The 20,088-nt window shown below is 53.2% G+C and overlaps 1 protein-coding gene across 1 annotated transcript; it reads left to right on the top strand.

The window, feature by feature from the left end:
* Window positions 1–384: 384 nt before the first annotated feature.
* On the top strand, window positions 385–18,312 carry CHST1 (carbohydrate sulfotransferase 1). Its single transcript, XM_075927556.1, has 2 exons — window positions 385–1,054; window positions 16,345–18,312. The coding sequence occupies exon 2, from the start codon at window positions 16,389–16,391 to the stop codon at window positions 17,646–17,648; it is 1,260 nt and encodes a 419-aa protein (XP_075783671.1). The 5' UTR covers window positions 385–1,054; window positions 16,345–16,388; the 3' UTR covers window positions 17,649–18,312.
* Window positions 18,313–20,088: the final 1,776 nt, after the last annotated feature.

Below are 20,088 nucleotides of genomic sequence, written 5' to 3'. Positions count from 1 at the left end.
GTTCTTCCATCCTCCCTCTAGCACGGGCTTTTCTCATTTAATTCGCTGCTGTCCAGCAACAGCAAGGCATGATTTTTATATAAACGGAGCATGAAGCTCTTTAGGGTGTGGGCCCCTTTAAGATGGAGAGACGACTTATCTGGAAGCATAAAAGTTCTCTGCTGGTTGGACAGAACAAAGCAGCTACTGCTGAGGTCTAGTGCCGCTGACTTACCCAAGGCAGACTGGCCTGGCTCTCCGGCTGCCAATCTCCCTGGAAAGTGGAAGGAAAGAGGCCAGACGAGAGACTGGGCAGGGTGTTTCACCTCCTGAGGCAGCGCAGAGCATGGGCTGGGCACTAACCCTACAGAGGGGTGGGGATGATGACAGAGGCAGAGCGGGGGGCTGGCTGCATATTTGGCTCTACTGAGCAGGCTGCTTGTTGTGCAGTTGTAGCTCAAGCCCAGAGCTGCCGCCAGCCTGAGCAAAGCTGCGCAGGGAGGAGGAGGCGAGAGGGAGGCTCTGCGCTCACACCCCGGACCGTGCCTGCTGGAAGAGGGACTCGGGGGCTGGAAGGGGGAAAGGGGCTGAGCTGGAGGGGCGTGGACGCTGGGATCTGCCCCTTTCCCCGCCCCGGTGGCTGCTTTCCCCGGGGTCTCCGCACAGGCAGCAGATGGATTTACCTTGCTCGCTACCGGCATGAGCCCCCATTGCAGCCCCTGCTGACGCGCCCCAGGCACCTGGCTCGCTCGCAGCGCCCGGGGGAGGCGGGTCCCCGCAGAGCAGCCAGGGAAGGGGGCAACTTGTGCCCGGCTCTGTGCAAGCGGCTCCCCGGCCCCCTTGGCTGCAGCAGGAGCCCCCGAGCCGCGCCGCGCTCCCGCCTGCCCCGGGGCCATGCGGAGGGGCCAGCGCGGGCTCAGCCGGCCAGACAGGATGCTGCTGCCGCCGCTGCTGCTCGCCGGGACGGAGGGGGCCTGAGCCGCGGCGGGAGACGGGGCCGGCAGCCGCCCTGGCTCAATGAGAGGCGGGGGGCTCCTGCCGCTGCGCCCGGAGCGGCTCCGCACTTCAGCGCCAGGTACGTGCGTGGGGCGAGCTCGGCCGCGCGGGCTCCTGCGGGGGGGCTGGGCACGGAGGCGCGACCCCCACCCCTCCGGAGAGCCAGCAACGGGGGGCGGGGCGGTTCCCAGGTAGGGGCGCGGACATGGGGGTGCGGGCTGAACCCCGTTAATGAGAGCAGTGCCTGGGGGCGGTGGCTGAGCCCCATTGGGGGTTGCAGTGGGTAGGGGTGAGAGCTGAGCCCCATGGGGGGGGTGCAGTGGGTAGGGGTGAGAGCTGAGCCCCATGGGGGGGGTGCAGTGGGTAGGGGTGAGAGCTGAGCCCCATGGGGGGGGTGCAGTGGGTAGGGGGTGAGAGCTGAGCCCCATGGGGGGGTGCAGTGGGTAGGGGGTGAGAGCTGAGCCCCATTGGGGGTTGCAGTGGGTAGGGGTGAGAGCTGAGCCCCATGGGGGGGGTGCAGTGGGTAGGGGGTGAGAGCTGAGCCCCATGGGGGGGGGTGCAGTGGGTAGGGGTGAGAGCTGAGCCCCATGGGGGGGGTGCAGTGGGTAGGGGGTGAGAGCTGAGCCCCATGGGGGGGTGCAGTGGGTAGGGGGTGAGAGCTGAGCCCCATGGGGGGGGTGCAGTGGGTAGGGGTGAGAGCTGAGCCCCATGGGGGGGGTGCAGTGGGTAGGGGTGAGAGCTGAGCCCCATGGGGGGGTGCAGTGGGTAGGGGTGAGAGCTGAGCCCCATGGGGGGGGTGCAGTGGGTAGGGGTGAGAGCTGAGCCCCATGGGGGGGTGCAGTGGGTAGGGGGTGAGAGCTGAGCCCCATGGGGGGGGTGCAGTGGGTAGGGGGTGAGAGCTGAGCCCCGTTAATGAGAGCAGTGCCTGGGGGCGGTGGCTGAGCCCCATGGGGGGGTGCAGTGGGTAGAGGGAGCTGAGCCCCATGGGGGGGTGCAGTGGGTAGGGGGTGAGAGCTGAGCCCCATGGGGGGGGTGCAGTGGGTAGAGGGAGCTGAGCCCCATGGGGGGGTGCAGTGGGTAGGGGGTGAGAGCTGAGCCCCATGGGGGGGTGCAGTGGGTAGAGGGAGCTGAGCCCCATGGGGGGGTGCAGTGGGTAGGGGGTGAGAGCTGAGCCCCATGGGGGGGGTGCAGTGGGTAGGGGGTGAGAGCTGAGCCCCGTTAATGAGAGCAGTGCCTGGGGGCGGTGGCTGAGCCCCATGGGGGGGGTGCAGTGGGTAGGGGGTGAGAGCTGAGCCCCATGGGGGGGTGCAGTGGGTAGGGGGTGAGAGCTGAGCCCCGTTAATGAGAGCAGTGCCTGGGGGCGGTGGCTGAGCCCCATGGGGGGTGCAGTGGGTAGGGGGTGAGAGCTGAGCCCCATGGGGGGGGGGTGCAGTGGGTAGGGGGTGAGAGCTGAGCCCCATGGGGGGGTGCAGTGGGTAGGGGTGAGAGCTGAGCCCCATGGGGGGGGTGCAGTGGGTAGGGGGTGAGAGCTGAGCCCCATGGGGGGTGCAGTGGGTAGGGGTGAGAGCTGAGCCCCATGGGGGGGTGCAGTGGGTAGGGGTGAGAGCTGAGCCCCATGGGGGGGTGCAGTGGGTAGGGGTGAGAGCTGAGCCCCATGGGGGGTGCAGTGGGTAGGGGTGAGAGCTGAGCCCCATGGGGGGGTGCAGTGGGTAGGGGGTGAGAGCTGAGCCCCATGGGGGGTGCAGTGGGTAGGGGGCGAGAGCTGAGCTCCATTGTTGCTGGCAGGAAGCTGCACTTGAGCCTGGGAATTGCTTTGCTGGCTCAGAGGGGGTGTTGGTCCAGCCAGTCTCCTGTCACAGGCCATGGCCAGGAAGAAATCCCTTAGGCAAGGGAGGGGGAGCTGATACCCACTGCGGGGAGAGTAACGGGGCCAATACCAATCTGAGAGGGTGGCTTCAGCATACGGAGGGTGATTCCCGCTCAGGGCAGTGAGGTGGCTCAGTGCTCAGTGTGGGGGGTGGGTTGGCTGGGATTTATTTATCCCTCTCAATAATGCTAGTCACTGTATCAAAAATGTCACTAAGTCCCAGACTTGTGCTGAGCTGGGAAGGTGCACTAAGGACACACAGGGCAGAGGGCTTCAGACTCCCATGGAGCTGATTTTCTCTCAGGCAAAAATCGGGCACTTGACATGTTGTTTCTTCCCAAGAGGAAAGGCTGGGGTGGGAAGGTCTCCTATTCCCTAGCCAGGCAAAGGATTGGCAGGGCTCCTTGGGAATGCCCCATTGGCTAGCCCCTTCTTCCTACCTGACCCAGAAGTTTCTGCTACTTACTTACTCACTCTCCTACCTTGCAACCCTTTCACAACTTTCCAGGGTAAGGAAAAATCACCTGGAGTCCCTAGGCAGTGTCATTTCCCCCGCCATTCCTATTTCTCAGGCCATTGTTCTCTCTGCACAGACCAGAGTGGCCCTTCTCCTGCTGCGTTTGGCTTTCTTCTATTCACACTTCCACAATGGCACCAGTCCTGGGATATTAACTCCTAGGAGCTCCCTCTGGAGCAAGAGAGGAAGCAATTACAAGCAGATTTGAGCAACCTCTTGATCAGAACCTGGCGGTAGAAATGAGCCTCGGTGGAAACTTCCTTTTCTTCATAATGATCAGCATTGTTTGGACTAATTGAATCATTTCTCTAATGCCATGAGGAGGCCAGAGCCCCTGTCCCTTTGGACAGCTGTGTCTGGTTTGCCTGGGTATTTGTAGCTTTTTGAAGGACTTGAGTGGCTGGAAACAATCAGGTGTTTATATAACTGGATGCTGGAGCATCTCTTAGGCCCAAACTGGTCTGAACTACCTGAGACAGATGAGGGGCAGGAGAGGCTGAGTGAAGAGCTTTCACCCATACCCAGCTGAGTGGTCTTTTTAGAATGGAGAGTCCACTCAGGGACTCTGAATAGTCAAGGATTAGGCTTGTGGGGGGAAAAAACCCCAACACAAAAGCAGGAAGAGGAGAAATGGATCAGTGGTTGAGGCAATAGGCTGCGCCTGGCCTAGCTATTGAGAGATCCAGATGCTAGTCCCTTCTATGTACTAAACTGCCTGTGTGAACATGTGCAAACCATTTAGCTGCTTCTATGCCTCAGTTTCCCATCTGTAAAATGGGGGTAATAATGCTTCCCTTCCTTATGGGGGTCCTCGAAAGGAGATGAAACCTGCTGGGATAGAAGCATCACCCACTGAACTAGCATAAAATGATGCCCCTGTGAAAAAGTAGGTCATGGGAGAGAAAGAGGAACTTGTTCTAAGAGTTATAATAGGCTTTTAGATAGGCAGGAGCCTTCTAGCCAGCACTTGCCAGAGAAGCTCCTGGTGTGAGGCTGGAGAACAGTTCAGAGAAGATGGAAGCCTGGAGAAGCTGTTCTAAAAGCAGCTGTTGCTCCAAGTGATAACTAGATACAAGGCAATAGTTGTGACAGGAAAACATTTGAGTTGGTTGGGGCTGGAGCTTTTTTGCCAAAGATGAATTAGCTCAAAATGCCTATGCCTGGAGAAATGTGGCTCTAGAAAAATCACAATCAGAAACCACAATGGAGGATTTCAATGAGGGGGAAAGGGCATATTGTCCTACTGCATGTTCTGATGGTGCCCTTCATCCTAAAGGGCTCTGCTGCCATTTCTGGGCTGGAGGAGGCAGCTTGGTGGATGAACGACACAGCATGTAAGAGCAAGAAAGGGTTAGAGCAAGGACAACCCACACCCAGGGGACTGCTTGGTGCTCACGGTAGCCCTTCAGGAGAGCTAAGAAGGTGCCAACCCTGCCAGGATGTATAGAGCAGTTACATTCCTACAGGACTAAAGGAGAGGAAAGGCTATTCCATGACAAGACCGGACCCCCTCTCTACATCCCACATCTTGACTGGACTTGGGGTGGGCAGGAACTGGTTGTTTTAATTCCAGCTTTCCCAGTGAGAGTCCCCCTTTGCTCCGGGGGAGCAGTGTGGGGCACACCTTGTGGAGGGAAATACTGGCAGCTCCATCAGAGCCATCCCAGATGGACATACCTCACCCCAATGGCCCTACAGATTTCCAGAGACTCACATACAACTAAACTACCGTAGCTCTGCCTACTGCTTGGGATTAAACCCCATCAGGACCCCACTGCTTCTGCCTGAATGGCCTCAACAGTTTGTTTTTAGACAAAGCCATTCTTCAATCATGGGGTGTCAAGAAGCAGCAGAGCCAGAACCTGCTGGGTCCCCGCTAGGCTTTGTTTCGCAATCCTACAACTAAATGTCTGACGGAGCTGTGAGCTCCTGCTGAAACAGCCCTGCGAAGTGAGAGCCTGGCTGGATTGTTAACTGGCCAGCGCTCCGAAGAGGCACAGCTGGTCTCTCCATGCCTGTGCTTCCCTCTCTGCAGATCGGGATGGTCACATTTCACCCTGTCCGGAGAGCGTGCTGGGCTTCAGGGATGGAAGGTGCTGAGCTGAGACAGCGTTATAGGGTGAGGGTGAGGGTGAGGGCAGCGGGGCCAAGAGTTTGCAAAAGGTGAAGGGAACTGGAGTTATTGCATCATGGTTGGTATGGGTGGGTGTGGCGCCTGTGCACAAGTGTGGCTAGGCATTGGGGTGGGTCTGATGTTTTGGGTGAGTGCCCCCAGAGGTGCACACTGCAATAATGACTCCGAAATGCTGCAGTAACACCTGTGTCAGTGGAAGGGGTTTGTTGGCTGTGGACTCAGGGAGTAGATTGGATATGGTTGCGGGTGTGCACTGCCCTGTGTATCTATGTAAGCGTGTGCATGGAACTGCCTACTAGGGCGGGGTGCATCAGCAACACAGTCCATCTGCTGCTGCTGCTGCCCCTTTCGTTCACAGACTCCAGGACCCTAAATCTCCCTGAGCATTTGATATTCACAATCATGTTCTGAGCTGGTCCCGAAGTCCTGAGTCACTGTATGGTTTCCATGGGAACAGACTCGTTCATTGTGATCAGTTTTGGGGGTGGCACTGTGTTTGGTGGTAACACTGCACAGCTGCAAAGAGGGGTCAGCCCCAGCCAGAGCTACTGTGATGGAAGAGGTGCATTGTGTGGGGCTCCACTGGATAGGTCTAAAGAGCTCCTGTTTACTCCTTTCCTTAGTCACAGCAACAGGCTGTTAGAAAGGGGGTTGAGCTTTTACTATGGGTCTCAGCAGCGCTGGGCATGGTGTGATGCGGCACTTCTACTGTCTTCAGGTTCCTCTGGTTTCCAGCCCTTTGCCCTAACCGCACGGTACTGCTCTGCCCCGGGGGCTGTCTGAATTTTCTCCTTCCCCCTCGTCTCCTTTCCCCGCCAGCCTTATTTTCACCAGTGAGCTGGGCCACAACACAGCCCTTCATTCATAGGGATTGCATGGGTGGGAAGGCAGGAGCTGCTGAAGGAGGCTGACGCACTCAAATCTGGATAGCAAAGCTAAGCACATGAATCTCGGTGAGAGGAGGAGAGCTGCCTAAGAGAGACACCAAAAGAGGAGGGAGCAATTACACCGCGTCACCCTCAGGAGCTTCAGTAATCCCCTCCCTTAACAGCAATGATAATACATAAGTGTGATTAACACCTTCCATGGTAAAGCATATGCCACCTCAAGAGAATCCAAAGTACTTTGCAGATCATAGGAATTACTTGCACTGAATGCAGCCACCTCTTGGGAGGAGCAATGAGCCAGTCAGGCACACCGAAGTGCTACGCACTCTTTTAAGGCAGAGGGGAAAAGACTCTTGTATTCAGTCAAACCTACAGATGGAATTGAGAGGGCAGAATGGACTAACTTGCATGGGGATTTGGCCAGAATGTAGGGTGATGTGGGGATGACATGCCCCAGCTTAAAAGAAGTGACACGAGCTCTTGAATGACACAAGAGATTTGACAGCACCTCCAGCTGCGCAGCGCTCCTTAGCGCCAGGCTGGAATGTTGGGCCCAGCACCGATACAGAGAATGGAGCATCCCTGACACCAATCACTGCAGCAGCTTGTGTTTTCTACTGACCAGATGCAACCTGCGTAGCTTATGAGCTCAGCCCTGATTTGAGCATACAGCAGAGTACTCCCATTATTGAGCTATAAAAGCAAAACATTATCATCAAACCTGGTAAGAGACTCCCTAGTTCAGGGACTCCCTCCCCAGAGACTTTGGTGTATCCAGCCACACTTGTTGCTCTGTTTGAGGGTAATTCATTCAACCATTCAGGTTGATTCACTGCGTTGATCTCTGATGCTCCTGGATTGCCAGGCTGGCTTGCTGCCTGCACTCTGTCAGCAGAGCAGCTGTGCCAGCTAGGAGATGTGGGTGCAGGTGTTTGCACCCGCCTCTCCTGTCTTTCTGGGTGCTTTACTACCTTTAACCTGCCTCCTATGAGACAGTGGGAATGTGAGGCGGGGAGGGGAACAACCCTTCTGGAATGTTGCTTTTAAAATTGACAGTGTCCATATCCCAATGCCAGAAGTGGCTGGGAGTGTCCTGCTACAATTGGTGCCATTCCGTAGGTCATTGTGTGGCATTCTGGGGCCAGCGTGGGCCTGAAGTGATCATGAACAGTGTTCAGAGGCCAAGGGGGAGGGAATGCCCGCCCCTAAGGCTCAAAATTCAGGACTCAGGCCCACAAAATCATGAAATTGCCACCAAAATAATGATATTTTAAAACAACAGGCCTGTTGGTTGATTTTTGAAATCACAATTAGTGTTGCACATGATCCCAGATTTACCGGACAAGGTGATTTCTGCCCCCTGGTGTGGGCATCCCCCATGGCTATATTTCCCACTGTGACTAGCAGCAGTTTAGCTCCGCTGGTGGCAGCACTAAGTTACACAGGGCACTGGCATTTTTACCCACCATGTCATCTGCCCATGGGAACTGGGCAGTTCTGGATACATGAGTGGGAGGCTGAGCTCTTCTGAAAATTCAAGCACAATCTCCAGGGATGCGCTGTGTGTTGGTGTAGGGAGCTGGGGTGTTTCTGTCTTCCCCTCTGGGGTATTTGTTACCGCAACCAGGCTGTAGGCTCTGTGTTTGGCAAGGAGAAGCGAGGAAAAGCCTGCCATGAAAGCAATGCCCAGTCTTACCAGCCACTCCCCAATGCCGGTACATTAGCACTATCTGGAACAGTAGTGTTCTGGGGCCAGGGGAAGTCTCAGTCACAGCCCTGCCAAGCTACTTGGAGAGTGTGCCTTGGTCTTTCTAGGGGCTGCCTGCCTTTCCTCATTCATTGCCTCCCATCCCATCTCTGCACCTGGAGGGGCTGCAGCACACTCACCTCTGGCTGATGTCTCCATTGTCTTCAGGGGTTGCTCGTCTCCTTGCTGGGGTTAGACTAACCCCAATGAGGGCAGGATGGGAAGGGGGACCCTCCCCATCCTCACGCTGCTGGGGATGCGAGCGATGACGATGAAAGCTGCTTAGAACAGTCTCTGCTTTGAGAGGACCCCAGTCTCCATGAGAGCGGGGGAGTTTCATTTATGCAGCTGGTAGGAGCTGCACTGAACTGGCCCTGGCTTGGAGTTGCCTTTTACTTGCAACACTGTGGTAGGCACTGTGCTGTGCCGCTCCCTCTGGGCGCCACCTCTCGCTGGCTGTGCTGAGCAGGCGTTGATTGAGAGTGGCTTGTTCTGGATTTGACAGTGACCCAACCGAATGCCGTGGGACCTGCCCTCTTGCTGAAGGAGCCGTGACACAAGCACTGTTGCTGGGAGGCAGGGGGGCCTGGCAAAGGGAGGGAAGACGTTTCACACTTTGGTTCAGAATGCAAACCAGCCATCCTGGCTGCATGACCCCACCTGTTCCCCACTGCCTACCGCAGGCCGAAGGCCTTGACGGGTGCTGATTCCTCTGCAGGGGGCTCAGAGAGGGCACAATTCAGGCTGGTCACTCACCTGCAGTCCATCACTCTGCCTCGGAGCGCTGCCCAGCCTTTGGTTTCAGTCTCACGTGCGTGTCCATAGAAATCTCTCCCCTCTGCCCCGTACAAGTTGGCATAGCTGAAACAGCAAGGAGTGCTGCGTTCAGGAGACAGTGTCTCCGTCTGTCTGCCTGAGAACGGAGCAGGCTGGTGGCAGGTCAGCATTCAGGGTTAATGGCAGAACCTAGGCACATGAAGCTTCCCAGCCCCTGGCCTCGCCCTGTGTAGCTGTGGTGGGCACTGTAGAGCCCTCACTGTCCATGCGCGTTCATCAGCCACACCTGCCCTAAAAGAGAAAGCAAAGCAAAGTCTGAGCCCTTCAGGAGGCCGCAGTAGAACCGGTGGCCACCAGAGGGGAACGGAGAGTTCTCTGCTTGGACAGTATGCAGAGAAAACTGACAAGCAAAGCGGCTGCTGTGCCCGAGAGCCCGTGTGTGTGTGTGGGCCTCCCTTTGCGCAGGGCCAGGAGCAGAGAGGAAACCAGGATCTTGCTCTTCAGCTGCCCTGACTGGGAACAAAGAGCCTTAGTGACGGGACCAGTGCAATGGGCGTGTGTCTGGGGAAGAACATGCAGAGAAAGAGGCTGTGATGGGAGGCACTGGAGGAAACAAGGAAAGAGGTGGTAAGACATAGGCGGGCCCTACAGAATTCACTTGGGGTGGGAGTTTGACAGGATACCAGAGGAGCTGAGATATTTCCTGTATGGACACATTAGCACCTGGGTCCCTCTGGGGCAGCCCTCCTATCAAAGGTGGGTACTGATATGCCAAGGCTAGTTCCCAGTAGGATCACCAATGGACATTCCTTGCATCTCCCTGCCCTCCACACCTGCACACACTATCTGTCAAAGTGTTGGTAGATAGTTAACGGGGCTGAGAAGTGCTGGGTCCAGATCTGATCCTCCTGTGCAGCCCCAGAACAGGTTCAGTATGGACAAGGGCAAGGTGCACTTCCCCCTGCCCCATCAGTGTGGCTCAACCCTGCCCTGGAGGGGACCATCCCTAGGAGAGAGCAGGGAGTTCAGGCTCCAGGCCCCTCTGCTCAGGGTGTCAGTAAGATAGCAATAACTGTGGAGGTTTGGCTCGAGGACACCTGCCCAATGGGGGTTGCACTGAAAGCCACTAATGCCTCTCTCCCAGGGGCCACCAAACAGCCATCAGAGAGGAAGAACTTGCGGTCACAGTCAGCCTGGGTGCAAAGATGCTGGAAGGAGGCGTGGTGGGCTTGAAGTAGCACTAACAACTCAATGATGATAGCGTTCAGCAATCGCACATTAAAAATGGTTCCAGCACCCATGGTGGGATGGATCTGACATGGCAGTGGAAGGCTCCTTGCCCCATTCCCAATGCTCCAACTCATCCCACCCCTAGAAAAACATGCTCCAGCCTAATGTATGCTGGTCTCTGTAACTAAGTACAATTTAAGCTAGGCTCCATGCTGAGCAAAGCAGCCCCCGCCCCCTTGTGTTTCAGCGTGCAGAACACTCGCAGCCCCTGGAGAGCGGGGCACGTCAGGGTGATGGGTGTGCCACATACCGCCAACAGCAGAAACCTCTCAGGGGGAAAATCACCAGGAACTTTGTGCTTTTCCAGGCCTGTCAGGAATTTTAATATGCTAAAGCCACAGATGCTTTGTGGTTGAACAGGCCCTGCATATTAAAGCTGGCCTGGCTAGTTCAGCTCCCTGACAGAACTCAGAAATCCCCTCCGAGCATTGGCTCTTAGCTGCTATGGGCAAGCTTGCTGGAGGAGGGGAGAGAGAAAAACTGGCCTCCCTGTTCTGTTAGGTGTGCAGGAGCAATGGCTTAATTCAGGGTATTTCAAAGCTGTTACTCTGGATCAGCGCGTGAGAGTGTGTGTGTAGAAAAGAGAGTGAAGAGGAGAAGGATTAAAGCATCTCACTGCTGCATATGCAGACATATGGCTACACAGGGAGCAACATGCAGGCGCATGCACCATTCACATACTAAGGCCACATCTACACTACACAGTTATTTCGGAAGAAGCTATTCCTAAATAGCTTATTTCAAAATAGCACGTCTACACTGACGCCTCAAAATTAGTCCGAGGCAGGCTCCCCTAATGTAGACGTGCTCTCTCAATTTAGAGCCCTAGGAGGAATAACTTAGAATGGTCCTGGTGAGAGGCTATTTTGAAATAGCAGCAGTGGAGCGCCTACACTTGCCTTATTTCGAAATAGCTATTTCAGATTAGGTTTTATTCTTAGTAGAATGAGGTTTACAGAAGTTGGAATAAATTTCAAAATAACAGAATTGCTGTGTAGACACTCACATAGTTATTTCAGAATAACGACTGTTATTCCAGAATAACTTTTCCGTTTAGACATACCCTAAGACACAAATCCTGGTACATGCAAAGATCCTGCCTATGGTTCTTCTAGAACACCAATCACAGCAATCTTTAGTTGCTAACATGCAGGACACACAAGCACACGTGGGGGCAGTGGCTGCCATGGATAAAGGCAGAGACAGTCACACAGAACCACACATGTGCACTGACACTTAGAGAGCCCTAGACACAGATGAAGACATGTACCAAGAGCTGCAGCTCCACATGCACAGAGCTACATGTAGTCACATTCTGTGAGAGGTATGTGTAAAGCACTAAATGAGGGGAAAAAAAGAGTCCCCAGGGAAGCCTGTAGAGGGAAGGCAGAAGCTGGGGATCATCTAACCCACACTGCTAATCTCTGGGGTGGACTAGCTTGGTCACTGCAGTTAGCATTAGCCATTGGAGTTTGACTTCAAACTCTCTTGGGGAGCAGCCTGGCATAGGGACGGGTAGGAAAGGCTTTTTCGAAAGATCCTGTAAACCTCAAAAAATTAGGTTTACAGGATCTTTGGAAAAAGGCTTTTATTTTTGAAAGAACTGTGTCTAGACTGCGGTTTTACTTTCAAAATAGCGCTTTTTTTGAAAGAGTGCCATGACACAATTATGCAAATGAAATGTGGGAAATTCAAATCCCGGCTTCATTTGCAATTTCAAAGTGCCTAATTTACATCCCTCTGTCAAAAGAGGGATGTAGTCTAGACGTACCCCCAGAGTGATGGTGGCAAATCCATCTGTTTAACCGTATAGCTGGGTGTGCACACCTGTGGGCATGTATGGCCACTAGGGATGTTAAATATTGGTTAATTGAATAGTCAAATAACCTCAAGCATTTTTATTGGCTAGTTGACAATTCTATAGTCCCCAGGGGCAGGGCCGGCAGCCACTGTATCAGAGGCAGCAGTGCAGGGTGCCAGGAGGGAGCTGGTCCATGAGGGAAGCCAGTTTAAAAACCAGCTGACCTTGTGGACTGGCAGCCTGTCACCCAGTGCTGCTGCCTCTGATAAAGAGGCAGCAATGTGGGGTGGCAGCAGTCTCTGTCTAAGGGGGAATCTGAGCTCCTGGAACCGGCGCGAGACGGAACTGAGCCATGACCTACCTGGCTCCTAATACACTTTAAATGCAGAGCTGCAGCAGAGGTAGGTTCTCGACCTGGCATGAGCCAGAACTGAGCCGGGCTGCTGGCCAGCCTGCTAAAAAATGTAATGGCAAGGGTTTGGGGAGGGAGCTGTGTGTAGTCTATAGCATTAACCTATTATCTTTTGCTTATCAGTTAATTGGTTAATCAGCTACACTAACATCCCTAATGGACACAAATGCCCATGTACACAGAGCTAACCTGCCTTGCAACACACCCTCTCCCTTGTCCCCCTCCCATCCTTACATTGAGAGCAAATGCCTGCAGCGTAGTTCACAGCTACTCAGGAGAAAGAAGCATGGGATCAATTGCATCACAGCTGTCTCCAATTTACCTGCTCTGTTAGCAAGCAGCTGAGCAAAGTAGCCTGCCCGCAGCAGGAAAGCAATGTGCTGGGCCCACCCTTTGTGGCAGGCTGCAGCCAGGGCTCTGAGAGACAGTAGGGGAGTTGTAGCAGCTGCTAGCCAGGTTGACCCTCCATTCCCTGGCTCCTTATGCGTTAGCCCCTCTATATGCTCTTCCCTTCGCAGGGTAGCGTTAGGGTGAGCATCAGCTACATGCGGAGATGCCATTGGCGTAAGCAAGTTGTTGGTGATCTCAGGCAACAGATCAGCAGATGCCTCTGGGTGCAGAGGGGGAGGGGCCTACATTATCCAGCGCATTAAACAGGTCTTTAAAATTCAAAGGTTATTTTAAATATTTTAAACCCTTGTTTCCAATATTAGCATGCTGTGTGGCTCGGGGACCTAGCAGGCCACATGGGTCACAGGCACAGGGCTCTGCCGAGGGATGTTAAATTTAGTTTAATCAAGTAATCGACTAGTTGATGGATTTTCCATCAACTAGTTGCTAAGTGGGGAGCTGCAGTGAGGTTAGCTCCCACCCAGGAACTAAGCCTGTTGGATCTTAATCCATTTAAAAGGCTAAAGCCAGCAGGAGGGACCGAGGGCGAGTTGGGAATCAGCTGATTCCCAGCTTGGAAAGGGTCTTCCTGCTGCGCACCAACCTTTTAAATGGACTAAGAGTCTGTTGGCTCTTAGTATATTTAAAAAGCAGAATCGTGTCTGGGACTAGGTGTGAGCTGGAATCAGCTGATTCCTGGCTCATGCTGGGTCCCCATTACCTCCCTGCCTCCCCTGCTACCTGAAGACACGGTGCTGGGGGAACCGGCTTTTAAGCTATCTACCTTCAGCACCGGCTCCTGCTTCCTCCTTGCTGTCTCTGATAGAGGCATCAAGGGATGGGGAAGCGACTAGTCGACTAATCCCTTGACTATCTGATAAGCGTTGGCTTATTGGATAGTCGACTTACATCCCTAGTTCTGCCCCTTTGGTTCATGGGGACTGGGCCGCAGTCTTGCATCAGCAGAAAATGCTTCCTGCTCTTCAGTCTCTCCATCCATCCTGTGCTCATGGTGCTCCCCCTTCGCCTGCTCTTGCCTCTGAGTCACACTCTTGCCGCCGTAGCCATTTGCACACCCCGTCCCATCTTCAGTACTGGGTTCCTGGGCTTCTGCCACAGACTCTTTTGCCAGACTTTCTAGGTTTCCCTTTGAGTCTGTCCTGGGAAGGCTCAGCCCCTTGCCCTGGTCATTTCTTATAAAGTCTGCCCCAAGCTGCTGAAAACACAGGCAGCTTATGAGGAGGTGTCATCATCATCATCATCATCTGTGGTATGGGAGACTGTGCCCCAGGAGAGGTGTATTCTAGTCCTGCCTCTGGACTGCAGAGTGACTTTGGACCAAGGATGGGTAAATACTGGCCCACGGGCTGGCTCTGATTTGCCAGGGTTAGCTCCTGCTGCTATATTTAGCTGCATGGATGCAGGTACTGGGGATTGCAGCTTCCTGCCACTCCCATTGGCCAGGAATGATGATCTATAGCCAATGGGAGCTGTGATCGCCGATGGCAGCTTGCCTGGGGACTAATCTTGGCAAACCATGTCCAGGTTATTGCCCACCCCTGCTTTGGACAAATTACTTTGTTGCATTGTGCCTCGGTTTCCCCATTTACAAAATAACAACACTGATCACTTCATAAGAGGTCTTTGAGGTCTACAGGTGCAAGAGCTTGCTATTATTATTGCAACATGGCAGTGAGGCTAGTCACTGCCCCCAATGCAAACAAGGAGGAAATCACTGAAAAAAAATGCAAAGCGGAATAAAATAAGCCGCTGCCAGGGAGACAGCAGCCGTTGTGACAGCTGGATGATGCAGCTTGGGGTGGGGGTCCCCTCCATTTGAACGCAGAAGGTGGCAGGGACTGTGCGAGGTTGGTTCCCGTCTTGTTTTCCAATACTTTGGTTTTATGAATGGTTGTCTCCACCCAGACATTGGATGTCTCCTCCTCTGCCCATGTTCAAACATGGTTGCTTCCCCTGTATCCTCATCAGCAAGAGGCTGGACTCCTGCTGAGCTCTGCTTCCACCACCATGCCCGAGACCAGCTTTGGAGGGAGCAAAGGAGAGACCGTGCGTGCTGAAAGCTGTTGTTGTGAACGTACATTCAGCAAAAGCCTCACTGTGGTGCTGTGGGCCTCAGCACTAATTGCTGAGTTGCCGTGTTTCTTGCTCTCATGCTTACACGTTTGGAAGCAACAGTGTTTAGGGCACAATATGGGAAGGTCAATGGTAGACTCCAGCATTAACCATCTTTCCGCAGTTTTATGTGCTGCAGTTTGCAGAGGCAGGAAAACAACCTCCTTCTATTGCCTCAGTCAATCACCCTCCGCTCCTGGCAAACATCCCCTCGTGTCACGTCTGAATTGGAGCACATGGCCACGTTGCTGCACCCACGTCAGCCACAATCTAGCTGCTTTTAGGAGCTTCTCACTCTGGGGTCTAGCTCCCACTGGCAGCAACTGGAATGTGCCCAGCTCTGAGATCTCTGCCATGAGTCAGCAAAGTGCCTTGCATTTGGGCTCTGGTGCTATCTTTGCGGGCAGTCCACAGGGGGAGAAAACATGTGCTGTCTCTAGGCACAGGATTGGCTCCCACTCATGGGGACTCACTGGTATAATGGAGAATAGAATCTAAAGATTGTGCAGTAGCATCTGATGGCAAAACCATTAGCAGGTGCGAGAAGATAAGAATCTCACTTGATTCTCAGATGCCAGGCAGGGTTTGCAGGGTTGACAGCTAGTAAAACATGATGGCTCTGGAGCTGAGAGATGAATCTGGAAGCCCACAATGCCATGTCAGGCCCATCTAGCTTGCGGAAATCCCTTGACTCTGGACTGTGCACTATTAGTCAGGTTTACCGCCCTATCCTGGCCAGGGTGGACTTTTGCAGCTCTAGAAGAGAAAAGTGAAGGGGCTGCCTTTTCCCTCACACAGAGCAAGCATTTGTTGGCACAAATTGGGCATGCTACACAGGAAGATGGACTCACCCTATTTCTAGGTCCCCTGCCTCGTTCTTGCCACATCTACCAGGACTGGGTGTTAGTGACTTTGATTGATGGAGTGATAGCTGACTTACATACATGGCCCAGCATACAGCCTGTGGTTATTGGATTCCCTACATTTGTGCAGCTGCTATGAACTCCCCTAGAGTGGCAGTACATAAAGGTATGTCCATAGTGTGGCCAGGGCCATCGCCTGCCTCCTTCCCCACAGGAGGGTGCAAGGTACAGAGGAAGCAGAGAGCTCTGCATTTTCTAGATGCCTTTCATGCCGGAGGACCCTCATTCCTGGGTTGAAGGTCCCTGTAGATATGGCTTCTGAGGCTAAGAGGATGTGCCTTAATGTTCACTCCTCTTGCCGGGATAGGGCTGGGAGGTGCATAGCATGGGAGTGAATCCCTAAGTCATATGGTGATCGCTGATCTCCCCTTTGCTAGATTTCTTACTAGTCTTAATTTGTCATTTCCCAATCTGACCTCCATTTAGTGCAGGGAACTCTGTGTCCTGAGCAATATTCTCTGCTCAACTTGTGACCTCTCTTTGTGTTGCAGATACTAAGACAACCTGTAAAGAAGCTCCATGAAGGTGACCAGCCATGCAATGTTCCTGGAAGGCTGTCCTCCTACTAGCCTTGGCATCCATCGCAATCCAGTACACAGCAATCCGAACCTTCACCGCCAAGTCCTTCCACAGTTGTCCCGTCCCCAATCCCATGAACTGCAGCCTGAGCCAAGAGACTGAGTCGGCTGACAGGCTATGTGACGAGAGCCCAACCTTTCCTTATAACCTTTCCCGAAAGACGCACGTCCTGATCCTAGCCACCACCAGGAGTGGCTCCTCTTTTGTTGGGCAGTTGTTTAACCAGCACTTTGATGTCTTCTATTTATTTGAGCCTCTCTACCATGTCCAGTACACTCTGATTCCAAAGCTGACCCAGAGCAAGAGCACCACGGACAGGCGGGTCATGCTGGGCGCCAGCAGAGACTTGCTGAGGAGCCTTTATGACTGTGATCTATACTTTCTTGAGAACTACATCAAACCCCAGCCGGTGAACCACACGACGGACCGGCTGTTCCGCAGGGGAGCCAGCAAGGCCTTGTGTTCGCCACCGGTTTGTGAATCTTTGGGGCCCATTGATATCCAGCTGGAAGAAGGAGACTGCGTGAAAAAGTGTGGCACCTTAAATCTGACATTGGCCACTGAGTCATGCAAAGAGCATGGGCATGTGGCCATCAAAACAGTGCGAGTGCCAGAGGTCAGTGACCTCAGAGCCTTGGTGGAGGATCCCAGACTAAACCTGAAGGTTATACAGCTGGTGAGGGACCCCAGAGGTATCCTAGCTTCCAGGAGCGAAACCTTCCGAGACACCTATAGACTTTGGAGGATCTGGGATGGTACCGGCAGGAAGCCCTATAACCTTGATGTGACCCAGCTCACCACAGTCTGTGAGGACTTTTTGAACTCTGTATCCACTGGACTAAACCGACCACCTTGGCTTAAGGGTAAATACATGCTGGTAAGGTACGAAGACCTGGCCAGAAATCCCCTGAAAAAGACTGAGGAGATTTACACTTTCCTGGGCATTCCCATGGACAGCAACGTTGAGCGATGGATACAAAATAACACAAGAGGGGACAGGTCCGCGGCCAAACACAAGTATGGGACTGTCCGGAACTCGGCCGCAACAGCAGAGAAATGGCGGTTCCGCCTTTCTTACGAGATTGTGGAGTTTACTCAGAACGCCTGCCAGCAGGTGTTGGCACAGCTTGGCTACAAAATGGCGGGCTCAGAGGAAGAACTGAAGAACCTCTCCATCAGCCTGGTGGAAGAAAGGGACTTCCTGCCCTTTTTGTAAGACAGGCATTATGCTCGCTTTTTGATATGGACTGTTTCTAACTGTTGCCTTATTTTATTTCCCTCCTTCTCCAAAATTTGCACTAAATCTTGAATGGGAATCTCAACAGCATTAAGGCAAGGAGGCCACTCTCTCTCACAATGCGCTTTGGACGCAAGGGCTTTGGGTGTCTCAAAGCAAGAGCTAGAACTGTGGATGGGTAACAATGTTTACAAAATACACACACAATGTACAAAACAACCTTCAAGCTTTCCAAACCGAAGGGTACCAGGGGTACTGTACTTTTGCACTGTTTACTTTTACAATGTAAGAGAAATATATATATATACATATATATATATAATTTATGAATGGTGTTGTCCCCTCCAGAATAATTCCCCCTTGCCTCCCAGTTCCGAGCAGGTTATGCTGTTAGCTGAATGTGAAATAACTTCCCAATTTTTCAATCTCGTTTCAATATGTCTGTTCGTTTAAGTCGTGTTATTGGGCTGAGCAGTCAATCGGTTGCTGATCCATGGTTGTTTGGTAACACCTGTGACATTCTTTGTGCCAAAAAAAATTTAGTTGATTGGGTGGTTTGTTAAAAAACAAACAAAATTAATGCTTTATCTCTGTGTTTTCTGTAAATAAAAGTGTGCAACAAAACTGATGATTGCTGGGTGGGTGAAATTCAACTGGGAGAGTTCAGTAACTGCAGCTAGGACATGAATATATGACACCTGCCTCCCCCTCCCACATCAATAAGCCTGACCCACCTTCAGAGCATAATAGAAGGTGGGAGAGATGGGGTACAGAGAGATGCAAGCCAAGAGTGGTCTGGGCTAACCTCCCTGGGGGATGGAATGGAGTTTCAGAATTTGCCACTGGCTTCAATTCACTCTTTCTCTGCTGTGTGCATACTTGCATCCAAAGTGTGTAAAATGCAGCTTGTTCAGTAAAATAGCGATCATTTGAAAAGGCCTTCCAGCCTAGGGCCTGCTGGGGGTGCTGTTTTGGCAGAAGCACTGACGGGGCCCATGTAGCATGCCCAGCAGCTTGGGTATTGCACTGAGAGAAATCATGTGCCTAGGTACTGATCCAATCAGCATGGCCTCTGGCCAAGGCATTAAAAGTAGCATAGCCCAAATCCAGTGTCTGAATCCCTTGCTGCAGCCTATTTGGGTGCCTTGCCCTGGAGGTCCAGGTAAAACGCTGAAGATCAGTTTGTAAATTGGAAGAAAAATTGACATTTTTCATCCTTATGATTTATTTGTGTCACAGTAGCCCACAGTGTCCCAACCAGATCAAGGCCTCATCGTGCTACAGCCTGTACAAACACATGGCAAGAGACAGTTGCTGCCCTGGAGCACCTGCAGCCTAAATAAAGCAGACAGCATAAGGGTGGGAGGGCAGACAGAGTCACAGAAAAGGGAAGTGCCTTGCTCAAGACCACACAATCAGTAAGGGGAAGAGCAAGAAGGCTGGTCGCCTGGGTCTCACGTCCAGCACCTTATCCACTGGAGAACTCCATCTCTTGTCCTTGGAGCAGGCGAGAGAGGTGCTGGGGGGAGGAGGTATTCACCTGGAAGAGAGCTCCACCCGATGATGGAGCATCTAGATCAGGGGTTTGCTTGCGGGGGGGGGGCAACACTTTCCACTCGAGCTGCAAGTGAGTGAGCTCTTCACAGGCAGTGGAGCTGAGCTGGGCAGTTGCAGTAGCCGTGCACAATGACAAATCCCAGCAGATCTGCCTGCTTTCTGCTCACCTAAAAGCCAAGGAAGGAAGGGAGAATTGGGAAAGGGGTGAAGAAAGGCCAGGAGGCTTCAAGAATTCTCTATTAAACTCTTCTTTACAGGCCTGTAGAAGGGCAGGAACATCTGCTGCTGCCTGTGCTCGTCTCACTGGCCGCATTTGCAAACTGACCAGCCCTGGGAGATGAAAACTCATTTTAACTGGAAAAAGGTCAGCAGAAAAATGAGTTTGGTGGCCTCTCCTCAGGGTGTGCAGGGAAACAAGCAGCACCTTATAAAGGATCTGAGCTGGCCGCAAGTGAGGGACTAGCTGCCTTGCCTCAGGGAGAGGGGATGGAGAGACCTGCAACAATCACTACCACAGCTGGCCCTAGCTCACAGCCAATCTTAACCATGGGCCACATCTGGCAATGGCTGGGAGCCAAATGACTGCAGCTGCCTTCCCCTAACACAGCCTTGCCGAGATGGGTAGGCCCAATGTGCCTGCGGTGCCTCATCCCCAGCTAATCCTGGGACGGTTTATCTCTGTGGGCTGAACCTCTAGCTCAGAGATATGAGGAGCTGCAGGTCCTAGGAGCCACCTGTGCATCACCCCCTCATTAATAGATTGCACACCAAACACAGGTAGGGGGAGTGGGCCATATACCGTTTGGTTACAGAGGAGCCACTGGGCCAAGTTTATCAGGGCCCCTGCGACCCACAGAGAAAT

Source organism: Pelodiscus sinensis, chromosome 4 (assembly GCF_049634645.1).
Source record: "Pelodiscus sinensis isolate JC-2024 chromosome 4, ASM4963464v1, whole genome shotgun sequence".
NCBI lineage: Eukaryota > Metazoa > Chordata > Testudines > Trionychidae > Pelodiscus > Pelodiscus sinensis.
The sequence above is the reverse complement of the archived record's forward strand: the minus strand, read 5'-3'. Positions and strand labels throughout refer to the sequence as shown.